The following is a 26,232-nucleotide window of genomic DNA, read 5'->3' as shown; positions in this document are numbered from 1 at the left end:
ACACTGCTTTTCCGTTGAAGGGTAAAAATTTTATTTTTGAGGAAACATCATTCACACTGCACAGAGTGACATAAGAAAGCAAAAATGTTATCCTTCCCCTCATCCTAGAAATAAATAAGGGTATAAAATTTCTTTTTAAATCACGACACTTGGAAGTTTAGCACCAGCATTCAAAATGAACAAATAAGGAAAAAAAAGCATTTACTATATATTTCAGATTTCTTTGGTTGGGGTTCTCCCCATGCGATATTAATATTTCTTCTTTCAATTCATATTACCAAACCAGTAAAAACCAGGAAAAATATATATATAAACCTAGTGGTTGCTGAAACTGGGGAGGTGGCTCTCTTGTCTTCTGTGCAGGCACTCCTGGGATCTGTTTGCTGGAAAACTTGCTGACATTTTCCTTTTGCTGTTGTTTATTTCTTAAAGAATAACATAAACATTCTAATGTCCAAATCTTGGTTAGTCTTCCACTTTATTGCTTGGATGTTTCTTTGGTGTTGCTACGGTCGTGGTTTTTTTTTTTTTTTTGCTTTGTTGTATTTTTGGATGGTCATTACTTCTTTAGGTCACCTGGAAAAAAATGAAATCAAATATAGTGATAAAGTGACAAAGAGAAAATAAAAAGGTAAAAAATACCTATTTTTCATGTAACTAAAAAAAAATTTTTTAAGTTTATTATACGCTCTAAACAAAATCTACATCTTTTAGTTTTATAAAATAATTTAGTATAAACTTTTCAAACCAAAAACCCACTGCCGTTGAGTCGGTTTTGACTGATAGCAACCCTAAAGAAGAGAGGAGAACTGCCCCATAGGGTTTCCAAGGCTGCAACCCCTTACGGAAGCGGAATGCCACATCTTTCTCCCGCAGAGCAGCTGGTAGGTTCGAACTGCCAACCTTTTGGTTAGAAGCCAAGCGTTTAAGCACTGTGCCACCAGGGCTTCTAATATAAACTCTTACTTTTTAATAATATGTTTTTATTAAGTCAGAAGAGTTAATACATAAAAACAGTAAAAACTTTGAAAAATTATATAAAAGAAAATTGCCTACATCCTATCAACATGAGGCCTTTTCAAACCTACTAGGGTTGTTACAAGGGTTAAATGAAATAATATGTGCAAAGCACTTAGAACAGGACTTGTGTTTAGAGCGGTTGGCTTGTTATCTTCGTTATCATTGTTGTGTCCTACTTTTTTTTGTCTTGTTAAAGGTTTTTAAAATTTTACTTACATAGGTAGAAATACAGCTAGAAAAGCTGACCCAATTATAAATATTTGTAAGCCATAGTTGCTTTCATTCTGGGTTTTTCACCTTGTACCCCTCTTAATTGAGACTTTAGTTTTTTTATATTTCTTGGTCGTTGCCCTTTCCATTAAATAAATAAGGAATTTTCTTTTAATTAAAAGAAAGGGTGGCAGAGGATAAATCAACTGCTCAAGATCACCCAGAAAATGGGTAGTAGAGCCTGCACTGAAAACCAGGCAGTCTGATTATAAACTCCTTGGCTCTTAAACATATATTGCACTGCTTCAAAATAAATAATGCTAGTTATCAAAGGAAAAGAGGAAAAAAAAAAAAGCTCTAGTTTATGCTAGTACCTGTCTCCTGCTACTAAGAAGAGGCCTTTGTAAGGAACTTTGAAATTCTCAGGAGCCCTGGTAGGGTAGTGGTTAAGCTCACAACTGCTATCCAAAAGGTAACGGTTCAAATCCACCAGCCACTCCATGGGAGAAAGATGTAGTAGCTTCCTTGGAAACACTATGGGACAGTTCTACTCTGTCCTATAGGGTCACTACAAGTCAGAATCAACTTGATGGCAATGGTTTTTAAAATTATCAAATAGGCCACTAGGTGTCACAAAAGTAAAGCATCAGATTTTCTTAAACGGTAATAGTTAGAAAAAACTTTCTTGTCTAGAAAAGAGAATTCGACTACCATCAACACTGTTTGAATGTTTATGCCCACAAGCCTAGCAAAATAAGGTCGATTCCAGAGACACGTAACCACCAAAACTGCTTTTTCCACAGAACTCCAAAGGAGGTAGGAGGTGTGCACAGATGAATTGCAGTGCTAGTTTAGACTGATTAGTACTATTGTTGAGAAATTAATGATATTTAAAATGAAATAGCAAACCAACCCTGGGCAGCCTGAGCTCTTACCTGCAGATGGTGAAGGTGCCTGGGGAGCCAGGTGTTACTCAGCACTGCTCTGCTCGGTGGCTGGAGCAGGGTTCTCAGTTGGTGCTTCACCTGCCTTGGTCTAAAACACAAGACAAAACCACAAACCAGAAAATGAATTATTTCAGATAGTAATGGCAAGTTCGAGATGAAAAGGTGTCCAAAGATTGAATGCTCCTGCCTGTGAAGGTAAATCATGGTGTAAAATTTCAACTACTCTCATGTCTGAGTCAAAAATTAATGTCACAGAAGAATGGCTTCCAGACGGCAGTTAAATAAGACTACACCCAGTTACAAAAAGTCTAAGTGCTTTTAACACATACTTAAAAGGCAAGTTCCCCTCTATAAATGCTGTCTTTTATTTGGAGAGCCCTAAATGTTTTAGCTCTGAGTCCCCATTAGTATGGGTACTTCTTTCAGAGAATGACCATTAGTTGAATTCAAATATTTGGTTTGTGTTATGTCCAGGAAATTACACTACACATAAATATATGGGTCTTACGCAAATTGTATTGTCAAGTTATCAGATTATATAAAACAATTCCTAGACTGTTAAAGTTTGACGTGACAGGGACAATCTGACCACACCCCCTCTGACGGGTTCGATTTACCTCTTTGGCATCTTGTGAAGGAGCATTAGGAGGACGGGGGCGGCGCCGGTAGTTGTACGGACGCCGGTATCCACGGCGAGCAGATGGCTGGTTTGGACCACTGGCTGCTTGCTGATTCTCTTTATCTTCGGCCTCTCCAACAGCTGGGGCTGGTCGTGGGTGAGGCGGTGCCCTACAGTAGATAACGCAAAACAAAGGAGAACAAGGGTCCTCAAAAACAATGTTTTATTTGATTTTAAAGATACAAAGTCCAGTGATCAGTACTCACTGCTACAGTCATTCACAGGCCAACAGGGCAAACGTCTGGTGAAGAACCCTATTTCACACCATTTTCCCCCTTCATATGAAAAAACACTTGCAGTGACAAGCCATGTGCTGAGCACATACTATGTTTCTGCCAGGCACTTTTTTTAAGGATACAGGGTGTAGTGGTTAAGAGCTACAGCTACTAACCAAAAGGTCAGCAGTTCAAATCCACCAGGTGCTCCTTAGAAACGCTATGGGGCAGTTCTACTCTGTCCTATAGGGTCACTATGAGTCAGAATCAACTTGATGGCAACGGGTTTTTGCTTTTGTTTTGTTTTTAAGGACGGGGAAAAAAATTAAAAAAGAAGAAAAGTAGTCTTGTATCTGCTGTGACAGAGTTCAGTGGGGACTACGGGGAATATGGAAGGAAAATATCATTTACTATATCCAGGGTCAGATGTGCTCTCACATTAGATATTTAATCAATGGCAATTCTGTGAGTTTGGTTTATATTGAGGAAACCAAGAGGTTTAGGGAAGGCAAGTATTTGGTTGAACCATATGGAATTGTTGCTTTCGTAAGTCAAAAAATGTCAGCTGTGACCTCCCCAAGGTCACAAAGCCAGGGACTGATGGAGATGAGAATCACAGGTAGTACAGTCCCCTTTCTGTTTCAATGAAACACTTCCATGGAGCATCTCTTGTATGCTCCCTAGTAACTTATCACTAGAGAGCTTATGTCTAAACTGGCAACAAAACTTCTGAGGAAAAGGAGGTAGACTGTTATAAAACCTTTATCAAAATATTATACTTTCCTTTCAATAAACCCATATCAACAAATTTCAGGGTAGTATAAACATCATTCAGGTAAAAAGATCTACTCGAAGCCAGGGTAAAAGGACAAACAGGCTTAAAATATGAAGTGTAAAAAGGATCTTAGGGAATCTAGCTCAATTCCCAGTCTTTGCAAGGATAAAACACAAATAAAATAATTTATTCCTTCACTAATATTAACATCACTGGTAGTAAAGATATCTAATATTCATTGAGGGCTTACTACACAGGCACCATAATAATTATCTTAGATGCATAAGTACATTTAACCTTACCGGCAATTGAATATAATGTCTTAAAACCCATTTTATAGACCTGGTGACTAAGGCTGAGAGAGCCCAGAAACTTGCCTATATGGACATGCTACTTCTGAATTGCACAGCAGGAATTTAAAAGCAGTCAACTTGGTCCACAGCCTGACTTAACCCCTATACTAGACTGCCTCAGTTGTTAGAATATTCAATATCCCAAATACTGTGGCATTCAACTCTTCCTCCACTTGCACCACTACCTTTGAACTCCTCAACAATTAATCTCCATTTATTTCATTCAATTGAAGAAGTATTAAGTATTAGTTCATATCATGTGAGTTATACAGTAAAAATAACACTTTGGCACAGAGATAACCAAACATTCTAACTGTGAAGTTGGGGGAAAATGTCACGCCATCATCTGAAAACCCATAGTTATATAATAAACTCACAAAACCGACCCACGACATCCTGATTTATCTTATTGTCACTCATAAGACCTTCAACAGGTCATTAGCTGGTGGAAAATGGTACATACCTACGGTACCTTGGACGATAAGTTGGATTTCGATGAACCTGTCCCTGAAGTTGTGCTCCCTCTGGGACTCCATCCTTCATCTCTCCAATCTCACCAGCCTAGACGAGGGCAGAGAGAACTGCAAATGAGTGTCATGCTACAGGCTATAAGAGATACAGAGCACACAGACACATTCAGAATTAAAAACAAACAAACCAAAAACTCAAAGTTAAATGTCTCATTATAAAGCAGAGTACTCTCGGATGTAACTGTAAACTATTGATTACCTCTCTGTGGATAGGAAAGGAAGAAAAACTCAAGTCCTACTAGAACAATCTTCTGCCTTATCCCAAAGCACCTGATTTATTTCACAATGTTAACATTTTGAAATGTAAAGAGTTCCATTTATCTCTTGAAAGAAGACCTATTTTAAAACAGGACATGGAATATTACATTTGAGCAATGAGATCTTTTTAATCTTTTCAAACTTCAACCTTCTAATTTTGCAAACCCTTATCCCCTAACTACCATTAATCGTTTCTACATGAAAGGTTCTCCTGCAGTTGGTTATGAAGCTTTGCATCTACATCTTAACCACACCTTCACCTCTGATTTCTTCCTTTCACAATTTATTCCTTTTGTCTCCGTGCATAACTATTCAAGTATAACATTTTTTAAAAATATACCTCCTTGATAACAAATTTATTTTAGACCACCAAAACCAAACCCAGCGCCGTTGAGTAGATTCCGACTCATAGCGACCCTACAGGACAGAGTAGAACCGCCCCATAGCGTTTCCGAGGAGCGCCTGGCGGATTTAAACTGCCTACCCTGTGGTTCACAGCCATGGCACTTAACCACTATGCCACCAGGGTTTCCTGTTGTAGACTAGGGAAATAAAATTCATTTATTATAGATCTTCCAAAGTAAGAAAGAATAGCTAAAAACAAACAAAACACACATCGACAATCTTTGAAATTCTTTACAATACGGCCATAACTCAACCTTCTTTTCCATTCTCCAAATTGACATCCCTTCCTCCTCCTCACAGTGAATACAGTCCTTTCTATTTCACTAAAGAAACAGAAGATATGATTTTTCCCTGTCAAATCTCCCAGCTTTTCTGCATTTGTATCAATTTTCTTCTCTCTCCCATTACACTGGCTGAGTGGTCCATGCTTCTATTCAAAGCCAATCACTCCATTTCTGTACCTAGTATCTCTCTTCTTGACCACGAGAACAATTTAACTATCCCCCCGCTTCTCACCTTCAGTATAAATATGTTTCCCTCTCTACTCCATCATTTCTACCCAAGCATATAAACGTGTTGAAAGTTTTTCTAAAATTTTTAAATAATCACAGACTTACAAAAAAGTTGAAAGTATAGAATCTAATCCTCAGACCCCATTCAAGTTTCGCCAGCTGTCCCAATAATGCCTTCTACAGCAAAAGAATCCCGTCTGGAATCATGCACTGATTTTAGCTGTTGTGTCTTTTTGTCTGGAACAGTGGTTCGACCTTTACTTGACTTTCATGGCCTTGACACTGTTAAAGATTACAGGCCAGTTATTTTGTAAAACATCCCTCCCTTTGGGTTTGCTTGATATTTCCTTTGGGTTAGGTTCCGATTATACCTCTTGGGCAGGGCAATCTCAGAAGCAGCCCTGTATTCTCTTCACTGCATCCCGCCAGGTAGTGCTGTTTCAGTTTTTATCATTACTGACGATGTTCTCTTGGATAGGGGGCTAAGGTGGTGTCTGCCAGGCTCCTCCTTTACAAGTTTACTCTTTTCCCCTTTGTAATTCATGAGTACTTTGTGAGGAAGTAATTTTGAAGTATGTAAATATCTCGTTCCTCATAGCATTTTGAGCATATTCATTGATTTATTTATATCTGTATGGACTCATGGTTTTCTATTTTTTTCAATGGGTTATAATCTGTTACTATCATTACTGGCCAATAGAAACCCTGCAAGCTGGCTCATGTCCTTCTGACCTATCTCCAACATTCTCTGAGTACTTCTTTGCTTTCTGGCACAACAAGATGTTCCGGGCTCACATTGTACTCTCTCTGTCCCAGCTCTGGAATCAGCCATTTCTCCAAAGGAGCTTCCTTTTATTGGACAATGACATATAGAAACCAAAGGTGGCGCACAAATGGATAAGTGCTCAACCACTAGCTGAAAGGTTGGTAGTTTCAGTCCAACCAGAACCACCTCAGAAGATAGGCCTGGCAATTTGCTTCTAAAAGGTCACAGCCTTGAAAACCTTATGGCATTCTACTCTGCACACATGGGGCTGCTATAAGTCAGAAGTGATCTGACAGCAACTAACAACAGCAACAGGTATGTTCAATACTATTCTGGTACCACTGCTTTCAGGCCCTTTCAGTAGACACAACGAAGGAATATTCACATACGTGCAAGCATGCACACGCTATAAGTTATGCATATATACGTGTGTGTACGTGTGTGTATCCCTAAAAGACTCCTAGTGCAGTTTTAATATGTGCATATGTAAGTATGGAAACCCTGGTGACTTGGTGGTTAAGAGCTACAGCTGCTAACCATAAGGTTGGCAGTTCAAATACACCAGACACTCCTTGGAAACTCTATGGGGAAGTTCTACTCTATCATATAGGGTCGCTATGAGTCGAAATCGACTCGATGGCAACAGGTTTGGTTTATGTAAGTGTGTGTTTATACTGTACATATACAATCACATACATACATAAACACTCGTACACAAATATATACATATATGCACATGTGTCTGTATGTATGCAGATAGATAATTTCTCATCAACAGCTTCAATTCCAGTCCAAAAACAGAGGTTCACAGGGTTCCTTCTAGTTTTGTGTCTTCCCTTTAGTAAGAACCCTAGCTCTCATTATCTTTAAGACACTACCTATTTATATCCAGCCAATCTTCCATCTCTCCTACTATCCCTTTCCCCTGTACAAAGGCCTACCTTGATCTGCCCCACCTAATGGCTTTCAGAGTAAGTGGTTGGTGAGGGAAGGGGCAAGTGAGACCAGGGGGAACTCACCTGTTGGAAAATCAAGTAAAAACCTTGTCTCAACCCACATCCTCCTCCAGCTACTGCCCCATTTTTTTAACTTCTTTATAGACATACATATCAAAGAAAAGCCACCACCACAGAAACTTCCTCAAAGGGGTATATTCTATTTCTGCTTTTGTTCTCTCTTGAATACATTCTAATTAGACATTTGTCCCCACCATACCCACTGACCTACAAGTTACCAAACCCAATACTCAATTCTCAGTCTAGCTTCCTCCACTTATCAACAGTATTTTCTTCCTGAAACCTATTCTCCCTGACTGCTCCTTCTTATTCTCCTTTACTAGATTCCCCTCATCTTCCTTATCTTTAATTGTTGCTGTACCCAAAGCTCAGTCCCAGGATCCTTCTTCTATGCACATTGATTGTACATTTAATCTCATCCCGCACTATGCCTCTAAATATCATGTTTTTATGACTCCAAAATTCTACCTATAGTCCAATTTCTCCCCATCAGATCCCTTCCGCCTTTGTACTTGCCCTTCCTGCCTTTGCTGTTCATCCCCTTTCCAGATACCTGAGTGACTTGCTCCCAGGCTTCATTTAGTGTTCAAATATCACTTAATGAACCCTGAGAACTTTGCCACTCACCCTATCTATAACCACACCTTCATCCCTCCCACCACTTTCTTTTACTCTGCTATGATTTCTCTGCCTATTTAATACGGCAAAAAGACCTCCAAATAACTTCCACCTTGCTCCCAAAACCCAATCCTTCCTCAGTCTTTTCCATCTTTGTTTAAACCAGTAACATTAGAGGTATGGTTTACTGCTCTCACACCCCACATTCACTCCATTATCTTCAAATGCTGTCAGCTCTACATTTAACCAAAACCAAAAAACTAAACCCACTGCCTGCGAGTCGATTTCGACTCATAATGACCTTACAGGATAGAGGAGAACTATCCCATAGAGTTTCCAAGGAGCACCTGGTGGATTCAAACTGCTAACCAAAAGACTGTAACACATAACCACTATGCCACCTGGATTTGTTCTACATTTAAACACATCCCAAATCTGACCAGTTCTCACCGCTTCCACTGCTAGCACTCTTGTTCAAGCCACGCTCATCTCTCCACCATGAAATGACAGTAGCTGATCTCCCTATTTCTATTGTTGCCCTATGGTTTGGTCTTCACAGAATACTTGGAACCACCTTTTAAATATTTTCTCCATTTTCAGACCCCTTCGCTGGCTTCTCATCACATCAGAACAGGCCAAATGTCCTGACCACAGTCTACCAGGTATGCCTGGTCGACCCTAATCTCACCTCCTACCCTTTAAACCTTCGCTCACTCCATCCCAACCACATGAGCCTCCCTTTAGTTCCTTGACCAAGCCACCCTACTCCTTCCTCACGAACTCTGATTCACAAAAAAAAAAAAAGGACTGACAGTTAAATTTATATGTATAAAGGATGAGAATCTAGTCCTAGTGATAAAGTGGGAAGAACACAGGTTTGGAGCCAGGCAGTTTAAATCAAGCTCTACCACTTCTTACCCATGTAACCTTAAGCTATTTTTTTATTTACTCAAATCTAGTCATCTGTTCACAAAAATATGGAAACCACTGCCAACTTCATAAAAGCCGTTGGGAGGACTGAATAGAATAATTGATTTAAAGCTCCTACCACTTGGTAGTTGCCAAACAATGTTGTTCTTGTCCTCCATCATATAATTCTTTTCTCAAAGGCTGCAGATAGTTGGTATTAACTCAGTGATTGATTCTACTTCATTTTCAAATATGTAGAACTATTATCTTTAAAAAAAAAAAAAAAAAAAGGAAATCATTCAGTCACTGATATATCCTGCAATTACGTCCTTGGTAATATCATGCTATTATGTCCTTGGTATTATCAGAGAAATACCAGCGCCCTGTATACTACTCTTTTCCCCTGATTTGTCCAATAAATACCAGTGTTATATATTGTTGAAAATGGTGGCAAAGACTTTCCTGTTTCACTTCAGTCACTTTTTCCACCCTTGAAATCTCCCAATGCTTTAAAACCATTACACATCGATAGCCTTAAAGGAGCCTAGTTACATGGAACAAAGTCTCAAGGGCTTTCACTTGATTCTATTGATTTGCTACAAGAGACTTCTTTAGTCACTGAGCACCCAAAAGGAGTATGTAATAGAAAGAGAATCTAAGTAACAAACTGTTGAAGTTGATGGCTTTTCTTTCAGACATCAAACGGGGAAGGTAAGAAATTTGGCTTGCATAAAAAGCAATTAAGTACGTAAGTTGTGAGAACAAACGTGTTTTCGAGAAAAGTTTTCAACGAGTTTCTGCAAATTGTTTTGCTCTGATGATCTGAGCCCTCAATTCCTGAAGTGGAATACACCTTTATTTCAAAAGATATGGAAAAGAGGATGACATCATGCTCTCAGCAAATATGATATATATGTATATGCTCAATACTAAGGATGATTACTTCAGGAGGGCTCTAAAAATAAATGTGCATTACAATCTCACAGACTTTTCCTGTTCTCATTTCCTAGAAGCACAGAGTGCTGCCCTAAAGAAACCTACTATGTCTCATGTACCCAGCCCCTCCATATATGTATGTCTACTTGTTATTTTTAGCGCATTTGTCAGGGGCAGCTGCTGAAGAGTGGAAGGGAAAAACAAGAGCAACGTAAAAAGAACATAGTCACACATGAGGGGATAGAAGCATGGCAAAGTACAGAACTGAACACAATGTTCACTCAAAACATTTAGTGTTAAAAAAAAAAACTAAGCACACTAAGTAAGAAAAACTTGTAGCCAGTGATAACAAAAATGATGACCTATCCCTAGTTTTCCAAGTTTCCTGGGAACTACAAAGTTGGTATCATGCTTATTAATCACAGATGAAGTTCATGACAGCTGCACTAATATTATTTTGCAGTAAAAGAGGAGAATCACATCATAACCAACAATCTCCATTCCACATAAGTTTTCCTCAGGGTACAATCAGCACCATCTTATCTAAACTAAGTACTTTATAAATGTCATCTATGTTGCAGGCATTGTGCTAAACCGTTTATATTTAATTCAATACTCATAACCCTATGGTGCAGGCACTATCATTCCCATGTAACGGACGGACAAATAAATCTTTTTAAAGCTTGGTTTTCTGCAAAATCTCACAGAAGTATGTAACAGAGACAGGATGCAAATCTGGGCCTCTCTGGCTCCAGAGTCCAAACATCCCATCTGTCTCTTTACCTTATTACTTTTATTCTTTTATAAACTAGGACCTTTACCTTATCTACCAGAGAACGCTACTGTAGGTATGGCTCATGTGGTTGTATTTTTAGAAATACATTAGTGGAATGAGTCCTCTGAAGAAAGACTAAAGGCCTTGCCTCAAATTTTGTAGCATTGGGAAGCCACAAGCAAGGTTTTATTTCCGGCAGCTGGTGGTGGAGGAGGAGGAGGAAGAGGAGGCAGAGGAAGGACGAGGGGTGAGGACTGCTGAAGAGAAGTCTCAGATGCAATTTTACCTGCATTCTGTTGGGATGGGGAAAGACCCGAGAGCGACGGTCAAAGGTCTGTCCCACGTGGTAAGGCGGGAACCGCCGCTGCCGGTACTGAGGGCGATACTGGGGGCGGCGCAGCTGACTCCGGGCCCCAGAGAATTGCCCATCAGTGGCCGGGGTGTCAAATCCTTCACTGCTGCCGCTCCCTTCCTCCTCCTCCTCCCCAGCGTACTAGCGAAGCAAAGAAACAGAGATTCAGAAGAAGTTTCAGCAAGGGAAGAACCAAAGAATACCATTTAGGATGAATATCACCAAAAGAAAAAAAAATCTACCAAAAGGAATAATCCCTTTTATTATACAAAAAAGCATTTAACCCAGATTACCACGTGATTGATTACCTGGGATAAATGACACTGAGACTGAAGTAGGTCTGCGTAGATAAAACACCAAGAAGCAGAAAAGCAAGAGCTATCAATCTATTATGAATTTAATACCCATCTAATTAGAACTGGTGCGTATCAGCTGGCCAACCACCCACAGAATATTTACAGGGTTTATAATATTAAGCTCTTCCAAGTGTGTCTATTCCAACATTTACCATTCCTTGGGGCCAAATCAGGGTGAAATCAAGAGCAAATATATTTTGTGGTATTATCAGTAAGTTTTAATTTCAGAAAAATCAAACCATTCCACTCTTCCTATACTCTATGAACATGAGGTATGATTCTCAATTATGTAAAGACATTTGTATAAATAATGTTCACCAAAATAGTAAATCCAAGACCGTATAAGCTGTTTTCCTTTTTAGGCTTTTCTATATCTGGGTTTTATAAGGCCAAATCTTTTAAGAGTTTTACAAAATAATAACAAGGGCACCATCATCATCAAACTTGCTCTTGATTATCAGTAAGCCATGAGGACTTACAAGATATTATAACAGAAAACCTCCATTTATGTATAATTTCAGAAGTTGACAATTTTATTTCTAAGTATCTTTTGCATTATGACTTCAGAATTTCAAGGACTCTGAGGGGGGAAAGACTTTAAAGGAAAAATTTTCACTCAAGGTTCTTCTCACTTTTACTTCTGAATTAACTTAGAATCAAAATAATCGCAGCTAGAGCTCTGTCAACCTGATGAACCTGAAAGGGTTGACATGATATAGTAAATATTATACTACCGTAGCTTATGCATACCCCCCAATACAGCTTATAATCAAATAAACCAAAACCAAACCCATCAAGTCGATTCCAACTCATAGTGACCCTACTGGATAGGTCAGAACTGCCCCACAGGGTTTCCTAGGCTGAAATCTTTACAGGAGCAGATCGCCAGGTCTTTTCTCTTGCACAATGGCTGGTGGGTTTGAACTGCTGACCTTTTGGTTAGCAGCCGAGTGCTTAACCACTGTGCCACCAGGGCTCCTTTCTATAATCAAATAGGATAAGGCAAAACAAGGGTGAGAAAAAGATGGAAGCAGATAAATGAGATAATCTGAGGAATCTAATAAACATCAGTTTGGACAGGGTGTGAAGGTTGACAGAATAAAGACAAGCTATTAAAAGTTTTTTTTCTTTATTAGGTAAGCAAAAAGCATGAATCTATCAAAACACAGAAAGAAATCATTCTCAATCTGCAGATATATTATTCTGGTGAGATTTTTCCAGTTTTTGAAATCCTGAGATCACAAAGTATCATCAGTTTTATTCTCTGATGCCAATCCCAGCTACTAAATCTAGAAACACCAAAAATTGATTCAAATCCAAGAGGGTGCCCCTCATGACCACAAGTGAGTTGGGATCAATTTGGGTGCCTTGAGAAAACTCCTAATTGGAACTTCCTAAGGAAGTTCCAGCTAGACTTACTTATAAACCCTTTCACCTGGATTCAGAATAGAAACTAAAATTCCAGAGAATTCCTTACTGCTTCTTTACTTTAAAAGAATGGGAAAATTCCATGCTAAATAAAATAGCTACTTAATTACTAAATTATTTAATACTTCAATGGCCAGCACTGATTACTGCCTGTTCAAGAGCTATTCCCTGTTCTTCCTTACCAATCAAACACTGATTTTCCTAGAGGTCAACAGTGCCAGCCCCAAGGGATGAATAATCAGTTTAAGCCAATCACAGAAATCCCATTCCCCTCTGCCAGCGACTGCCACATGACTAGGTTCTGGCAGATAAAAGCCTAATGAAGAGCAAAGCCTTTTACACAACCTTGATGCTGCTGATCTTCATTAAGCCTTCCAGCTACAAGATTAATTAAATGTGTTACTTGTAGCCAAATACATTCTGATAAAACCTCTGAATGGCAAGTTTCCAAAGCAGTGAGACCAGTGGCTGTGGGTAAATTCTGGGCACTGAAAATGTCCCCTCAAATGACAAAATTAAAAAAAAAAAATCACTTGTCCTGACTCCAGGAGAAGACGTGGCATTTATCTGCTTCAAGCATGTACACTTCACTTCGGGTGTAAAAAATTTTCAATCGCTGCTTAGTAGCAGAGACAACATACATTACGGGGTGGTCCACGGCGTCTGCCATAGTAGCCACGTCTGTAACGGCGGCGGTCAGCAGCATACCGGCTCCCTTCCACAGGAACTCCATCCGGGCCAGTCACATTGGCTGCTTCTGCACCCTGAGAAACAGAATAAACAAGGATGGCCTCAAAATTAAAAAGAAGCTAACCTAAACCAAAAAATAGCCTTCAACTGCCAGAGGGTTAGACTGGCAGAACATACAAAGAATTCCTATTGTGACCTCAATCCACCCAAGTTTTAAAAAGGTGAGCAAAGTGTCCTTGATGTTCTAATGTAAATGCACACAGCTTCTGGTTTGTTTCCACAACCTAAGCCTTGCCTTCTTGTGTGACTAGATATGTTCAAGAGCAGTATGTAACTCTTTAAAGAGCATAAGCCGATGAATATAACTGTAAAAGTAGAGGTACTGCTGGACCAGGAAGAATATGCCTCAATGGGTAAGAACTGAAATACTATTATCTTTTAAGAAAATATCCCAACTTATGTTACTCTAAGAAGTACCAAGAAAATCACTATTCATGGGCTCATGTGGCTTTGTCCAGCACTAACTTATTGTGAGTCAAACTTCTCCCATCTTGGCAGAAACAGGAAGGAAGGGTTTTTTTTTTTTTAGTTACTTTTTGTTACTTCTGCTGTGGTTCTTGTGTGCCATGAGTCAATTTCGACTCAAGAGCGACCCTACACGACAAAGTTGAACTGCCCCATAAGGTTTCCAAGGAGCAGCTGGTGGATTTCAACTGCCGACCTTTTGATTAGCAGCCTGAGCTCTTAACCACTTCACCAACAGGGCTCTGCTCCCTTTTTAGTCCTTCCTAAAAGTTGCTGAGTTGCAATCAACTGCACACAACAGCAACATAAGTCCTGAAACAGATGTATAGTTCTAATTTTCATTTAGACAAATAGATAAAATAATGCTTCAAAAGACAAGAAAAATTGGGGCAAGGAAGATTCAAGAGTATAGTTCCCATTCTAAAATCAATTTGTAAAACCTCAAATTTTGACCACACCCAGAGGTAAAATTAACCTGGCAAAACAAAATCCTAAGATTTAAGTGGGCTATCAGTGATCAAAATTGGCCAGCCATTTCCTGGAGGGTGATCTGAAACTTCGAGAGATTTGCAAGATACCCTCCAGATCACATTGGTAGTGGTGTCCATTTAAATTTCTATAGCAAGTGAAATAAGTGTTTTTCTTTTAAAAGAGAGAACAGTTTGAGCCCCAAAACATACGGAATATGGAGTGGTGCATGGGTCTGTGTGTGTGTGTGTGTGTATACAGTAGTTGACTAGTCATTCACCTAGTTAATTTATAATTCAGGGGCCACAATTAGTTGCCATGGCAGTTCTACTATATACAATTTTAAAATGTTTCTATTCTTACAGTTAATTTTGTTTTAATGATATCTATAGTAGACTGTCAATTACAAAACAAAGCTTAAAGGATACTGCTGCCGTTAGTTGCCACTGAATTGATTCCAACTCACAGCAACCCCATGTGCACAGACTAGAACTGCTCCATAGGGTTTTGAAGGCTGTGCCCTTTTGGAAGCAGATGACCAGGGCTCGTCTCCTGAGGCATCCCTAGGTGGGTTCAAACTGCCAACCTTTTTGTTAGTAGCCAAGCGCTTAACTGTCTGTGCCACCCAGGGACTCATAAAGGATACTACTGCTCTCATAATGAAATATATAATAGCATAGACATAATTCTGTAGATACGCTTCAAGATGACCCACCAGATACTTGGGTTGAATTCATTCTGATCAAAATTGCTATACTGTCTATCAAGATGCCTTTGGCTTCCCAAAATCCAAACCAAAGAGAAAAAACACAATGTTTCTACTCAGTGTGAATCTTTTATTGAGATTAATACATTCTTTATTCTGTATTACTTGTGCTTAAGTATTCACAAATTGCAATCAGAAAAATTCTTATAAAAGGAAATCTTTTGCCCCAAAGCAGTCTTCATCTATTTTTAATGCTATAAAAGTTGAATTTTCATCTATACTTGAATATACATTTGGTACCAAAATAAAACATGTCATTTTAACAACTGAGAAGTTATGCTTTTTCTTCCCTAAATAGTTTGATTTTAAATGAGAAATGAAAATGTCTTTTATAATATATTAAGGGATGTTTATAATGACATTCAATAATCTAAAACATTTTTCATTAAAAATCACTTCCTCCTACTAGACAAAAATCCCAAATGTCAGTTCACAAAGGGCTGAGAGATCATTTATTGCACAGCAAAACCACATGCCACGCACAACCACCCACACTCTGTTCTCACCTTCTCTCCTTCAACCACATCAAACTCTACAGTTTCTCCATCTCCTACGCTGCGCAGGTATTTCCGTGGATTATTCTTCTTGATGGCAGTCTGCCAAGAGAACAGAAAATTCTACATGAGGTATATGTCAGTAACAGCCACATACTTTATTGCTTGCAAGTTTGTGGAGTGCACTTGAAGAAACTGTTAAACCTATTATGACTTTCTAATACTGTGATGCTTCAAAACAACAAAAAACCAAAACATTGTATTCCACTTTACTTTGATTCATGCTATTCTTTAAAATCCACCTTGGTGAGTGGAATAAACAGAGTGTGTAGTTATTACACAGTTTCTTTATAACCTTATCACCTAGTCATAATACCAGATATATTAGTTGCCTCAAACCATCAAGCTTCTGAGGCTCAGAGTGCAAACCCATCAGCAAGGGAGGAAATGCCATCAAGATATCACACATTCACAAACACACGTTAGGTACAGAGACTTCTGTAGACCAGAGAAATTGCTAATCAGAAAAGGAATTAAATGGTATGTGTGGACAGCCACAATGAAAAATAGATAAAAAGGAATGAAAAAATGCTAAGGGTATAGATATTCCTGGTAGAGTACACAAAATTCTTTCAGGAATCAAAACATTTTAGTGATAATCTGCCCCCTGCCTCAATTTTATGGATAAGAAAACATGAGGTTGACAGTTAAGTGATTTATACAGGGTCACAAAGGTAACAGCTACTACTATATGCTATATGTTGTTGTTTTTGTGTGCTGTCCAGCTGATTCCAACTCACAACGACCCTAAAGGACAGTGTAGAAATGCCCCACAGGGTTGCCAAGGCTATAGTCTTTACAGAAGTAGATCGCCAAGTCTTTTCTCCCATAGAGCGGCTGGTGGGTTTCAACCGCTGACCTTTTGGTTAGCAGCCAAGCACTCAACCACTGTACCAACAAGGCTCCTTAGCTACCACTATGGTGGGGAGGAATTCTTATCACTGTACTATATATGATATTTATTCAATATTTTCCCACCATGCCATTTATATACCCACTCATGCATATATGTTTCCTGACGATACACTGAAAGGTTAATGAAGAAGCTAGTCTGCGTTGAAAATATCCCTCTAAACCTCTGCTTAGAAACAGGCCTCTTTTTTCCATCAATGCAAGGGGGAAGAATAATTTCTGCAACGAATTTCCATTTCTTTGGCTGGTTATCTCTAAACAGTTAAAGGGGCTCTGAGTTTCTATGGAACTAGGTCAACCTTATTTTATAAGGCGATTAGGCATGTATAATCTAGCCCTTCCCCTTCTTTGAGTAGGAGGGAGGGGGGAAAAATGAGCCAACAGGGCAGAGACCTCACCCACAGAGGAAAAAAAGGCAGTTCAGGACAGGATATACGTGCACACAGCATGAACATTCAGCCATTCCAAAAAACAGCCCCTCCCTGCCGGCTCCCCTTCCCTGTTTCCTGTTCAACTGGGCAGGCCTCAACACACTGGCGTGACTCACCACACAACTTCATGGGGCCGGAATCAGGTCATACACTTACGGGCTAATAAAGCTGGCCACCGGTACAGAAACTCATGCGGTCCTTTACTCTAGCAGTCACCAAATGTAGAGTTCTCCAAAAAGGTCAATTAATCTCCAAGTATTATAACCAACAATTTCTTTCAGTCTGTGGTGACTTTTAAAAAGTCACTCTATCTGGACAAGAAACTACTCAAATTAGGTATAGCTGAAATATGTCCAGTCAAGCAGAAATGCAAACAATAGACTCTAAAACTAGAGTGTTTATTCTTAGATATCACTATCCCAGCACACACACAAACTTAAAAGAAGGAAACAAGAACACAGCGAACCAGATGCCCGACAAGGCCATGCAGGTAATCATGCTGGCTTGCCTTGTCGTGACACACTAAGAACTACACACATACTGCACACAATCCATTGAACACTAAATATAGAAAAATAACAGTAAGACTAGGTATTCCTTCTTTTAACCTATTTTGTAAACAAATCCAAAACAACAACAAAAAACAAATGTGTGGTCATTGAGTCGATTTCTACACATAGCAACCCTACAGGACAGAGCTGAACTGCCCCATAGGGTTTCCAAGGCTATAATCTTTATGGGAGCAGACTGCCACATCTTTCTCCCGAAGAGCTGCTGATGGGTTCAAACTGTTGACCTTTCAGTTAGCAGCCTAACACTTTAACCACTGTGCCACTGGGGCACCTTTAACAAGTTCAGGATACATAATAATAAATAACATCCTAGGCTAATTAAATAACATAAAGAGTGTGATATCTATAGCAGAGAAGCCTACACTTTCCATATCTTACCCATTCGCCCTTTTCTGTATTTCCTTCAAATCTAAGGGAATGTGGGCTTTTGACCCGGACATGTGCTAATTCATGCCTCATTTTCAACAGGAGTGAGAACTATCCTGGGAATTGGGAGTCTTCTCCTGTCTTGGGTACATACACTGTAACCATCAGCTTATCTGTGCTATTTACTTCAAGTTACAGCTGTTCTAATAAGGAGTGGTAACCAATATCCACACGGTAATGGAGGCTCAGTGGTAAAATTCTCATCTTTTATGTAGGAGACTCAAGTTTGATTCCCAGCTAACGCACCTCATGTATAGCCACTACCTATCTGTCAGTGGAAGTTTATATGTTGCTATGATGCTGAGCAGGTTTTTAGAGGAGTTTCTAGACTAAGGCAGACTAGAAACTCCTTCTGCAAATCAGCCAATGAAAGTCCTATGTATCACAAGGTTTGATCTCCAACACTCGTGGGGATGATGCAATACTGGGCTGCCGTGAGTTGAAGGCTGACTCAACAGCGGCTAACAAAAACAACAATCACCAATACCCACCCAGGCAAAAGCCAGAGAGTTTCCAGCTAAACACCAAGGAGGGACCACACAGTCAGGAGAAAAGGATGCTAAGGTGGAAACAGAAGGCTGTTGTTAAGGACTCAAAGGCTTTAAAAATTAGAAAGCGGTCTGAGTATTACCTCATTTGACTGCAAAAATAAAACTTTGAAAACAGTTAATATGATGGGATGGATGCTAATCCTAAAATGTGGAATTGAGCTATCTTCCCAGAATAAAATCACAAAAAGAGCTTAGCTCAGAAAAATAATTTATAGGACTTCATTTTGGTAAAGACACCAGCAGACTACAGATACCTTTTTTCACATGACAAATTTAACATGTATTATTCCTCTTACCTGATGTACAAATACATCTTCTTTGGTGTCATTTCTGTCAAAGACAAAAAGCTCACAATTAAAGGTAGTAGGTATGGGGACAAACTTAAAAGAACAGAGATGTTTTATACATTTATTTCCCACAACCTCAAAATACAATATACATTTTTATTTATCCTCTAAACTCAAGTCAGGCACCTAACCAGTCATCGTTGAAAACTTTTAACCCTGCAGGATACCCACCTTACTCCTCCACATTAGCACGGTGCTTGGATTCAACACAGAGAAACATCTCTTTCCCCTCACGTCTTCCTAAATCACGCGGTATGTAATCAGAGCCCCAGACTTCCCCCCCAGCAAAAGCAAAGCAAGACAGTTAAAAGGACACCGCACAGCTGTGAACTAGGCTCTCCTTACACTGAAACTTAAAACAGCCTCCCTTTGCCCCGGCCCGACACCAAAACAGACAAGGAACACACTTAAGGAATTTTCTCAAGAAGTGAGGAAAAACCACTTAACAACAAAGAAAACAATTATATCATCTAAAAACATCACAGTACTCCCAACAGCTTGCAGTTGTATTCTCACTTCCTTAGAGTGAGATGTTACCATGGCTTAAAGCAAACAGTACAGTTTCTATACAGGACTTGGACCAGACCTGGGTTACAGATCCAGCTTGATTACTCACTAGCTGTGCAACCCTAGCAAAGTTGCTTAACCAGTCTAAGATTCCATTTCTCCATCTGTGAAATTATCCCTATGGACTCAATTATCCTAAGGCCCTCCCCACTTCTGATTTTAACTCCTCTCATTTTTTTTCCTTTAATGGCTAAATTTTATGAAGTTACCTATTACCATTCTAGAAAGGTATTTTAATTAAGAATGTTCAATGACCGGTAGCTTAAAAATGAGATTATTTATAATGCTCAGAAATTTTAAGACTTATACATGCTATTTAGTAAAGCACGGTAAGAGACTTATTAACTGCTGGTGTTACAACATAAGTATGTATTTAAGACATGTAAAGATACACATGTACACATACCGATTTATAAATCCATATCCATTTCTGACGTTGAACCATTTGACAGTGCCAAGGACTTTGGTGGCTAAAATAGGATTAAGCAGATAAATTAGTATCTGACCTACAAAGAGATAAGTCTCTATCACTAAGGTCTTGATAGCATTATATAAAGCCTAAACATACCTGAGGAAACCAATAAAATCTTCACTCCAAAATATATTAGGAAAAGAAAATAGAGTAAGTTATCACAAGGAAATACATTTCAGAGAAGGCAAAATCTTCCTTCCTTGTTAAACTTTTCAGTAAAGTCATAAACAGTGGTCGTAAATCCATGAGTCTGCAGTAACTACAACTGAGAAACATTGTTTAAAGGAAAACAAATTGTTCTTTAAGATTAATATTCCAAGTAGCAACACAGAATAATTTTGTAATTAAAAAAGACAGGCCACAATGAAAGAGAAGGTAGGTAAAGGAAAGAAGTACTAAGGCCACACAACTTTCACATTTTGAAATACTAGGCAAACTTAGTAACTGACACAGTAGCTCCTTGTTAATAGCCAATCTTCAAAGACATAAAGTAACTTGTCTAGTAGCCAAATGGGAGCCTAGCAGAAGAGTCAAGGGTAATAATAGAACTGATGCTTTCTCAATCCAGCTCTGCACTTACCCATCCCAGGCGTGATGTAACAGGCCTTTTCAAACCACAGTGATGACTCTGGGCTTCTGTTTCATTGTTTACCCTACTCGCTGTAGTTGGTAGGAATCCAACTCAGCGTTTTCTATAAAATTCCCCTCTTTAACTTGGTTATTGTCCCTAACTTCTGTCATGAGCAGGACCAATTCTCTAAAGCACCTGATTTTAATAAAATTCTTTAAGAGACGAAATCTAAAAGAAATGGTATGGTCAGATTTTTTGTACTTTGTAGACTCACTTTTATTTCAACCATCTCAAATACGGCCCTTTGAATCAACTGTGAATGCCAATAAAGCAATTATGAAGACTCGATATAACAGGAAACCTGAGAAGACAGTACCCTAAAAAAAAAAAAAAAAAGCTTAATAGAGGATGAAAAGTAACTGCATTAAACCATGCTGCCTCTCTCTAAAATAGTTTATAACTTCCAAGCATAAATAGTAAGGTTTGGGTTTTAAATTTGGAGCTAAGACTGTAATTAGGACTAGGCATGGTTAGTTCTGAGTTTTGCTAGACTGATAATGAGAAGTATTTTAGCTCTCTTTGTTTAAAAAAAAAAAAAACTCATTATGACTCTAAGCAAAGTCATTCATCCCACATTGACTAAGTGTTCTCCAGCTCTAATTCCAATTATGGAAGATCAAACCACCGGAATCTTTAGTTTGAGGTCATTCTAATTAGAGCAGCAGGGCAAAGGAGGAAAAAAAAATTTGATGCTTTAGATCCAAAAGTGCACAGAAGAGACCTGTTTTTGAAAAATTATGTGCTTTTAAGTCACACATTATTCCAAATGATTTATTTTTTGTGCCTCCTTTCATTTGCCCAAATACTAAGCCTAGGAAAATATAAAGTTAGAAACTGCTATGATTCGTTTTATATAGTTAATATCTAGGACTGTTAAAGGGATGATCTTGATTAGAAAAGCAACACTAAATAACTGGAGGGGGGGGAGAAGATGAGAAATGATTTTCAACTCTAACTTCAATCAGGATGATTATTAAGAAAAAAAAATCCTAATTCCATAAATATTTCCGAGGGCTTCATTGGCCAAGTACATTCACTCACACTTATTGCTTCTTTAAAACCATAAATCCAACCCACATACACAAAGGGAGAGGGGCTGGGAAAGACCAGAAAGCTTCCACAATGTTCATCAGAGGAGTCCCTGGGTAGTGCAGATGGTTAACCCACTCCGCTGCTAATTGAAAGTTTAGAGGTGTGACTACGCCCAGAGGCACCTCAGAAGAAAGGCCTAGCAATCTACTTCCAAAAAATCTGCTGCTGAAAACCCTGTGAGGCACATTTCTACTGTGACACACATGGGGTTGCCATGAATTAGAATCAACTCAATAGCAATTGGTTTTAATGTTCATTAGAATGGATGTTTTGTTTTACTCATGTGAACAATTTTCTCTGACCTAAGTGATATTCACTGTAAGTGAAGGCCCATTAGTAAAAACTAGAATGGGGGAAGCCAAGAACAGACTTCCATTTCAGTCAGGATTATGCCTAGCACCTCTTAGGGATGCAAGTGTTTGCTTGACAAAGGAAAGGTGGGGGCAGAACACACTGGACAGAGACAAACAGTGTGCAAGGGTCATGTACAAGGTTGTCCATTTTGAGAGAGTTGGAGTTATAATGAAAAGACCAAAGATCCCAGGGCCACATCTGGTAGAGGCTTAGTACTGGTTGGTGACTGAGGAAATTAACTTTACCTGTTTTCTCCATCTTTAAAGATACCTTCATCCCCTATCTCAGAAGGGAACAAGGATCAAGTGAAAAACCGCAAAAGTTCTTTTATACATACAAAAATGAGGTGCATCATTCAGAAATATATCTTAACATTGCTTTGAACAACCCAAGGTTGTCTCTCTGTGACATTTTGCATGGAAGTATTCCAAGAAATTCTTGCTGGAAACAATACCACAATACAATATTGACTAAATGTAGGCAACTTTAACACGGCACAAAGAGGGCTATTTTGTTTTCTTAATCTACGCAGGTTACATTTAGCGTGTTGTTTGACAGTGCCTGAGTAAAAGCACTGGAAAAAATAGGCTTCTCAAGCTGGGAACATGGAATCGTGTAACACTTTCTTCACATTATTCCCTCAATTTTCTTCTTAATTTGCAGGCAAGGCTGAGAGAGATCTGACAAACACATCCCACCCAAAACCAAAACCATACCTATTGCCGTGGAGTCGCTCTAATTCCGACTCATAGTGACCATAGAGGACAGAGCAGAACTACCCCATGGGGTTTCCAAGGCTATGATGTTTACCGAAGAAGAAGGCGTCCGTATCTTTTTCCTGAGAAGCGGCTGGTGGATTCCTAAAGCTGGCCCACCTTTCAGTCAGCGCTAGAGCGCCACCAGGGCTCCTTCGCCCACCCAAAATACTGAAAATTTCTCTGAAGCATCCTACACCCACCTGTTAACTTTCCTGCTTGAAAGAGAGTGAACTTAGTCACCACCTACATGCTTTGCAAGCCTGTTTAAGGCCTCACACAGGCATAACGAAACGGAGGAGATAAAGCTGAAATGCGCGGCAAAAACAACCACCGCCACTGAAACCCCTCCTAATCCTCTGCCCCAAACCTGACCGTCTCATCTTCCTGTTTCCCTTACTAAGTCCCAAGGTAATGCTGTTTTGAACGTTCTGCCCACACTTCCGAGGAAATTTTTTCAGCTGCTCGACCACGTGCGTCCCCACAGTACAGGAAGAGGAACACGTGTAGCGATTGGTGGACACATTTAATGGCTCTTCGCAGCAGAGGGCACAGAGAAAGGGAAGAGGGCATGGGACCAACACTCAAGTTTCCCGGGGAGGATTGCAACACCTCTTTGTCGGCATGTGGCCGACATGAGTATGGCGTCTTTCCTGTGCCCATGCGTCTTTCCTGTGCCCATGCGGGAAGGGCGTCAGGGACTGACACCTGAGCCTTCCCAGCAAAAAGTCTTTTCACTTTTCCCTCCCCGTCTCCTTCCAGCGCCTCACTCCTCCCCAAAGGAAGTCCTTTCCTTCCCCAGATCCCAAGCAAAGACTCCTAAATCCTAGACCCCTAAATCCCAGTCCACGTGTCTGTCCCTCCCCTGCATCCACAGGCATCCCTACCGCTGCTCTTCTTTTCTCTTCGGACCGGGACATTCTCTACTACAGGAATCTGAGACAGTATCTGCTCGGATGACAGACATTAAGCCCATAACTTACTGGCCCAAGACCACAGGGAACGCGCACAGGACGGCGAGCGGCGCAGGGCGCGGCGCTCTTACCTGGGAGCGCCTGCAGAGCGGGAGGACAGTGGCCACCGGCGCTGGGGACCCAGGGTCCCGGGGGACCCCGGATTGTCAGCCTCTACCGCCTGAGTGGGAAAGGCGGCGGGAGCTGCGCACACGTGGTTGGCAGCCAGCCGCTCGCCCGCCCTGCCGCGAGCAGTCCTTACCCTCCCCGGCCTGACTCACCGAGAACTTTTTTCTCCGCGTCTTCGCTGCCGGCGGTGGCTGAAGAGGCGGGTGCCGCGGTGCCCGCGGCTGCGGGGGCCGCGTCCCCACCGGGGTTTCCCGCGACGAGGGCGGCGGGCGCCGGGGCCGCGGCCTGGGGCGCGCCGCTGCCCGCCGGGCTCTTGGGCGCGGGGTCCTGGGGGGCCGCGGCGGCCGCCTCCGCTGGAGCCTGCGGGAGGTTGGTGGTGGTGGTGGCCTCGCCCGCCTCGCTCATGCCGCCTCCTCTGCTCTCACTCGGGCACCTCGGTGGCGGTTGGTCGGCGGTTAGTGCGGCTGGTGGTCGCGGCGGCCGGGGCTCGTTCTCCGTGAGGCCGGTGGGTATCTCGCGGCGCAGGCGGCGGCGGCCGAGGTGGGGTCTCGCGGCGGAGGCGGCTCGAGCTCTCGGGCTGCGCCCTCGCTCTTGGGCTCCTCGCTCGATCTTACTGCCCCAAAAATGGCCCCGCACAAGTTTTTCTAGGCGGTGCACCAGGCTGGGAGGGAAGGGCGGGCGAGGGAAGAGGGTGGGGAAACTTGGCTCCTGAGTTGGGCATTGACTCTCATTAGCATTTAAAGGCGCATGGTGCCCTTCCCAACTCGCCAACCCACCCTCAGGGGCCAAGTTGGAGAGCAAAGGATAGCGAGAGTGAGTATGAAATTTATAGATGCGATCCGAATTTCCTGAGGAACAAGCTCTGCTGTCCCTTTGCTGGAGCGGAGCAAAGTTGGTCTCTCCCTCACTACACTTTGACACCTGAAACAGACTCGTAAGAGGTAAAATAGGAGTTCCAAATTACGCTGCGCTTCACTCTCAAACACTCCTATTAAGTTCTTTACATTTATTTGTTCAGCATTCATCAAGCACCAGGAGCTATTTGTGGGAAGTGGAATAATAAAATCTATTTTGCAGTTTGTGCCTGGAAGGTTATTTGCAGATAATTTAATCCATAGCCCACAGGTGAGAAAACTCAAGTTCAGATTTTAGAGAAAGAACGGAAGTATCAGGGCTTCCACCAATTTAACATAAACAAATGATGAACTGTTAATATGTATTTAATAATGTATTTGGGGAAAAAAATTGTCAATCCGCATCTTACCTTCTCCAATTTACCCTGGTGCCTACCACCTGGTGAAAATTTAGGCAACTGCTCCCGCTTAACCTCAGGGATGAAGGTATAGAGAAACATAACACGTAATAAACCCAGTATAAAGAGCTCACGTGGCCTGTAGAAAATGGTCTGGATTGTGCTAAACACAGGGCCGGGCCAGAGGGAGTGTGATTTGAATACAAAGACCACCTGGACTAGACTACTGGTTGGTGTTCTCTGCCGCTAGTGTTAAGACCAACCTAGGTATAAATTCTGGCGTTGCTCTGTATTAAGGGGATTAACTTGGCCAGTATTCAATATTTCAGAGTCGGTTTCCTCCTTTATGAGATGAGGTACTGTGAAAAGCAAATGAGATTATCCAGTGTCTGGTCCAGAAAAGTTCTCAATTAGCTCTTTTTTTTTTTTTTTTTTAATTCCCTGTTCCTCCTGAAGCATTTACATGTTTTTCCTCAAATTTATTTGTTCATCTGGCTGCCTGCCCAACTTTAGGAGAGTAGCAGTCTAGTCTAATTCATCTTTGTATCCCCACTGGCTAGCACAGTACCTCGCAGAGAGCTAGAACAGAGTGAATAAAAAATTATCAAAATCTTCCAAACTCATTTATCTACACATTCATTATCAATCACTATGAAATTACCCTATCTTCTTACTTTCTTATTCCATCCATGAAAAATCCAAATTAAAGAAAATAATTTCTTAGA

General features: G+C 40.6%; 1 protein-coding gene across 2 annotated transcripts; it reads right to left on the bottom strand.

Annotated features, from left to right (window-relative positions):
• Positions 1–7: 7 nt before the first annotated feature.
• YBX3 (Y-box binding protein 3) lies at positions 8–24,853 on the bottom strand. Of its 2 annotated transcripts, XM_003405608.4 has the most exons (10): positions 24,408–24,853; positions 20,276–20,339; positions 19,252–19,285; positions 16,016–16,105; positions 13,702–13,824; positions 11,211–11,417; positions 4,663–4,760; positions 2,795–2,966; positions 2,166–2,265; positions 8–576 (listed from the first exon to the last, which is right to left on the bottom strand). In XM_003405608.4, the coding sequence occupies exons 1-9, from the start codon at positions 24,658–24,660 to the stop codon at positions 2,200–2,202; spliced, it is 1,107 nt and encodes a 368-aa protein (XP_003405656.1). In that variant the 5' UTR covers positions 24,661–24,853; the 3' UTR covers positions 8–576; positions 2,166–2,199. The 2 variants fall into 2 exon arrangements, with proteins under 2 accessions (XP_003405656.1, XP_003405657.1); XM_003405609.4 differs by lacking the exon at positions 11,211–11,417.
• Between the last annotated feature and the right edge of the window lie 1,379 nt (positions 24,854–26,232).

Source organism: Loxodonta africana, chromosome 4, assembly GCF_030014295.1.
Source record: "Loxodonta africana isolate mLoxAfr1 chromosome 4, mLoxAfr1.hap2, whole genome shotgun sequence".
Classification (NCBI taxonomy): domain Eukaryota; kingdom Metazoa; phylum Chordata; class Mammalia; order Proboscidea; family Elephantidae; genus Loxodonta; species Loxodonta africana.
This window is presented reverse-complemented; position numbering and strand designations above follow the sequence as displayed.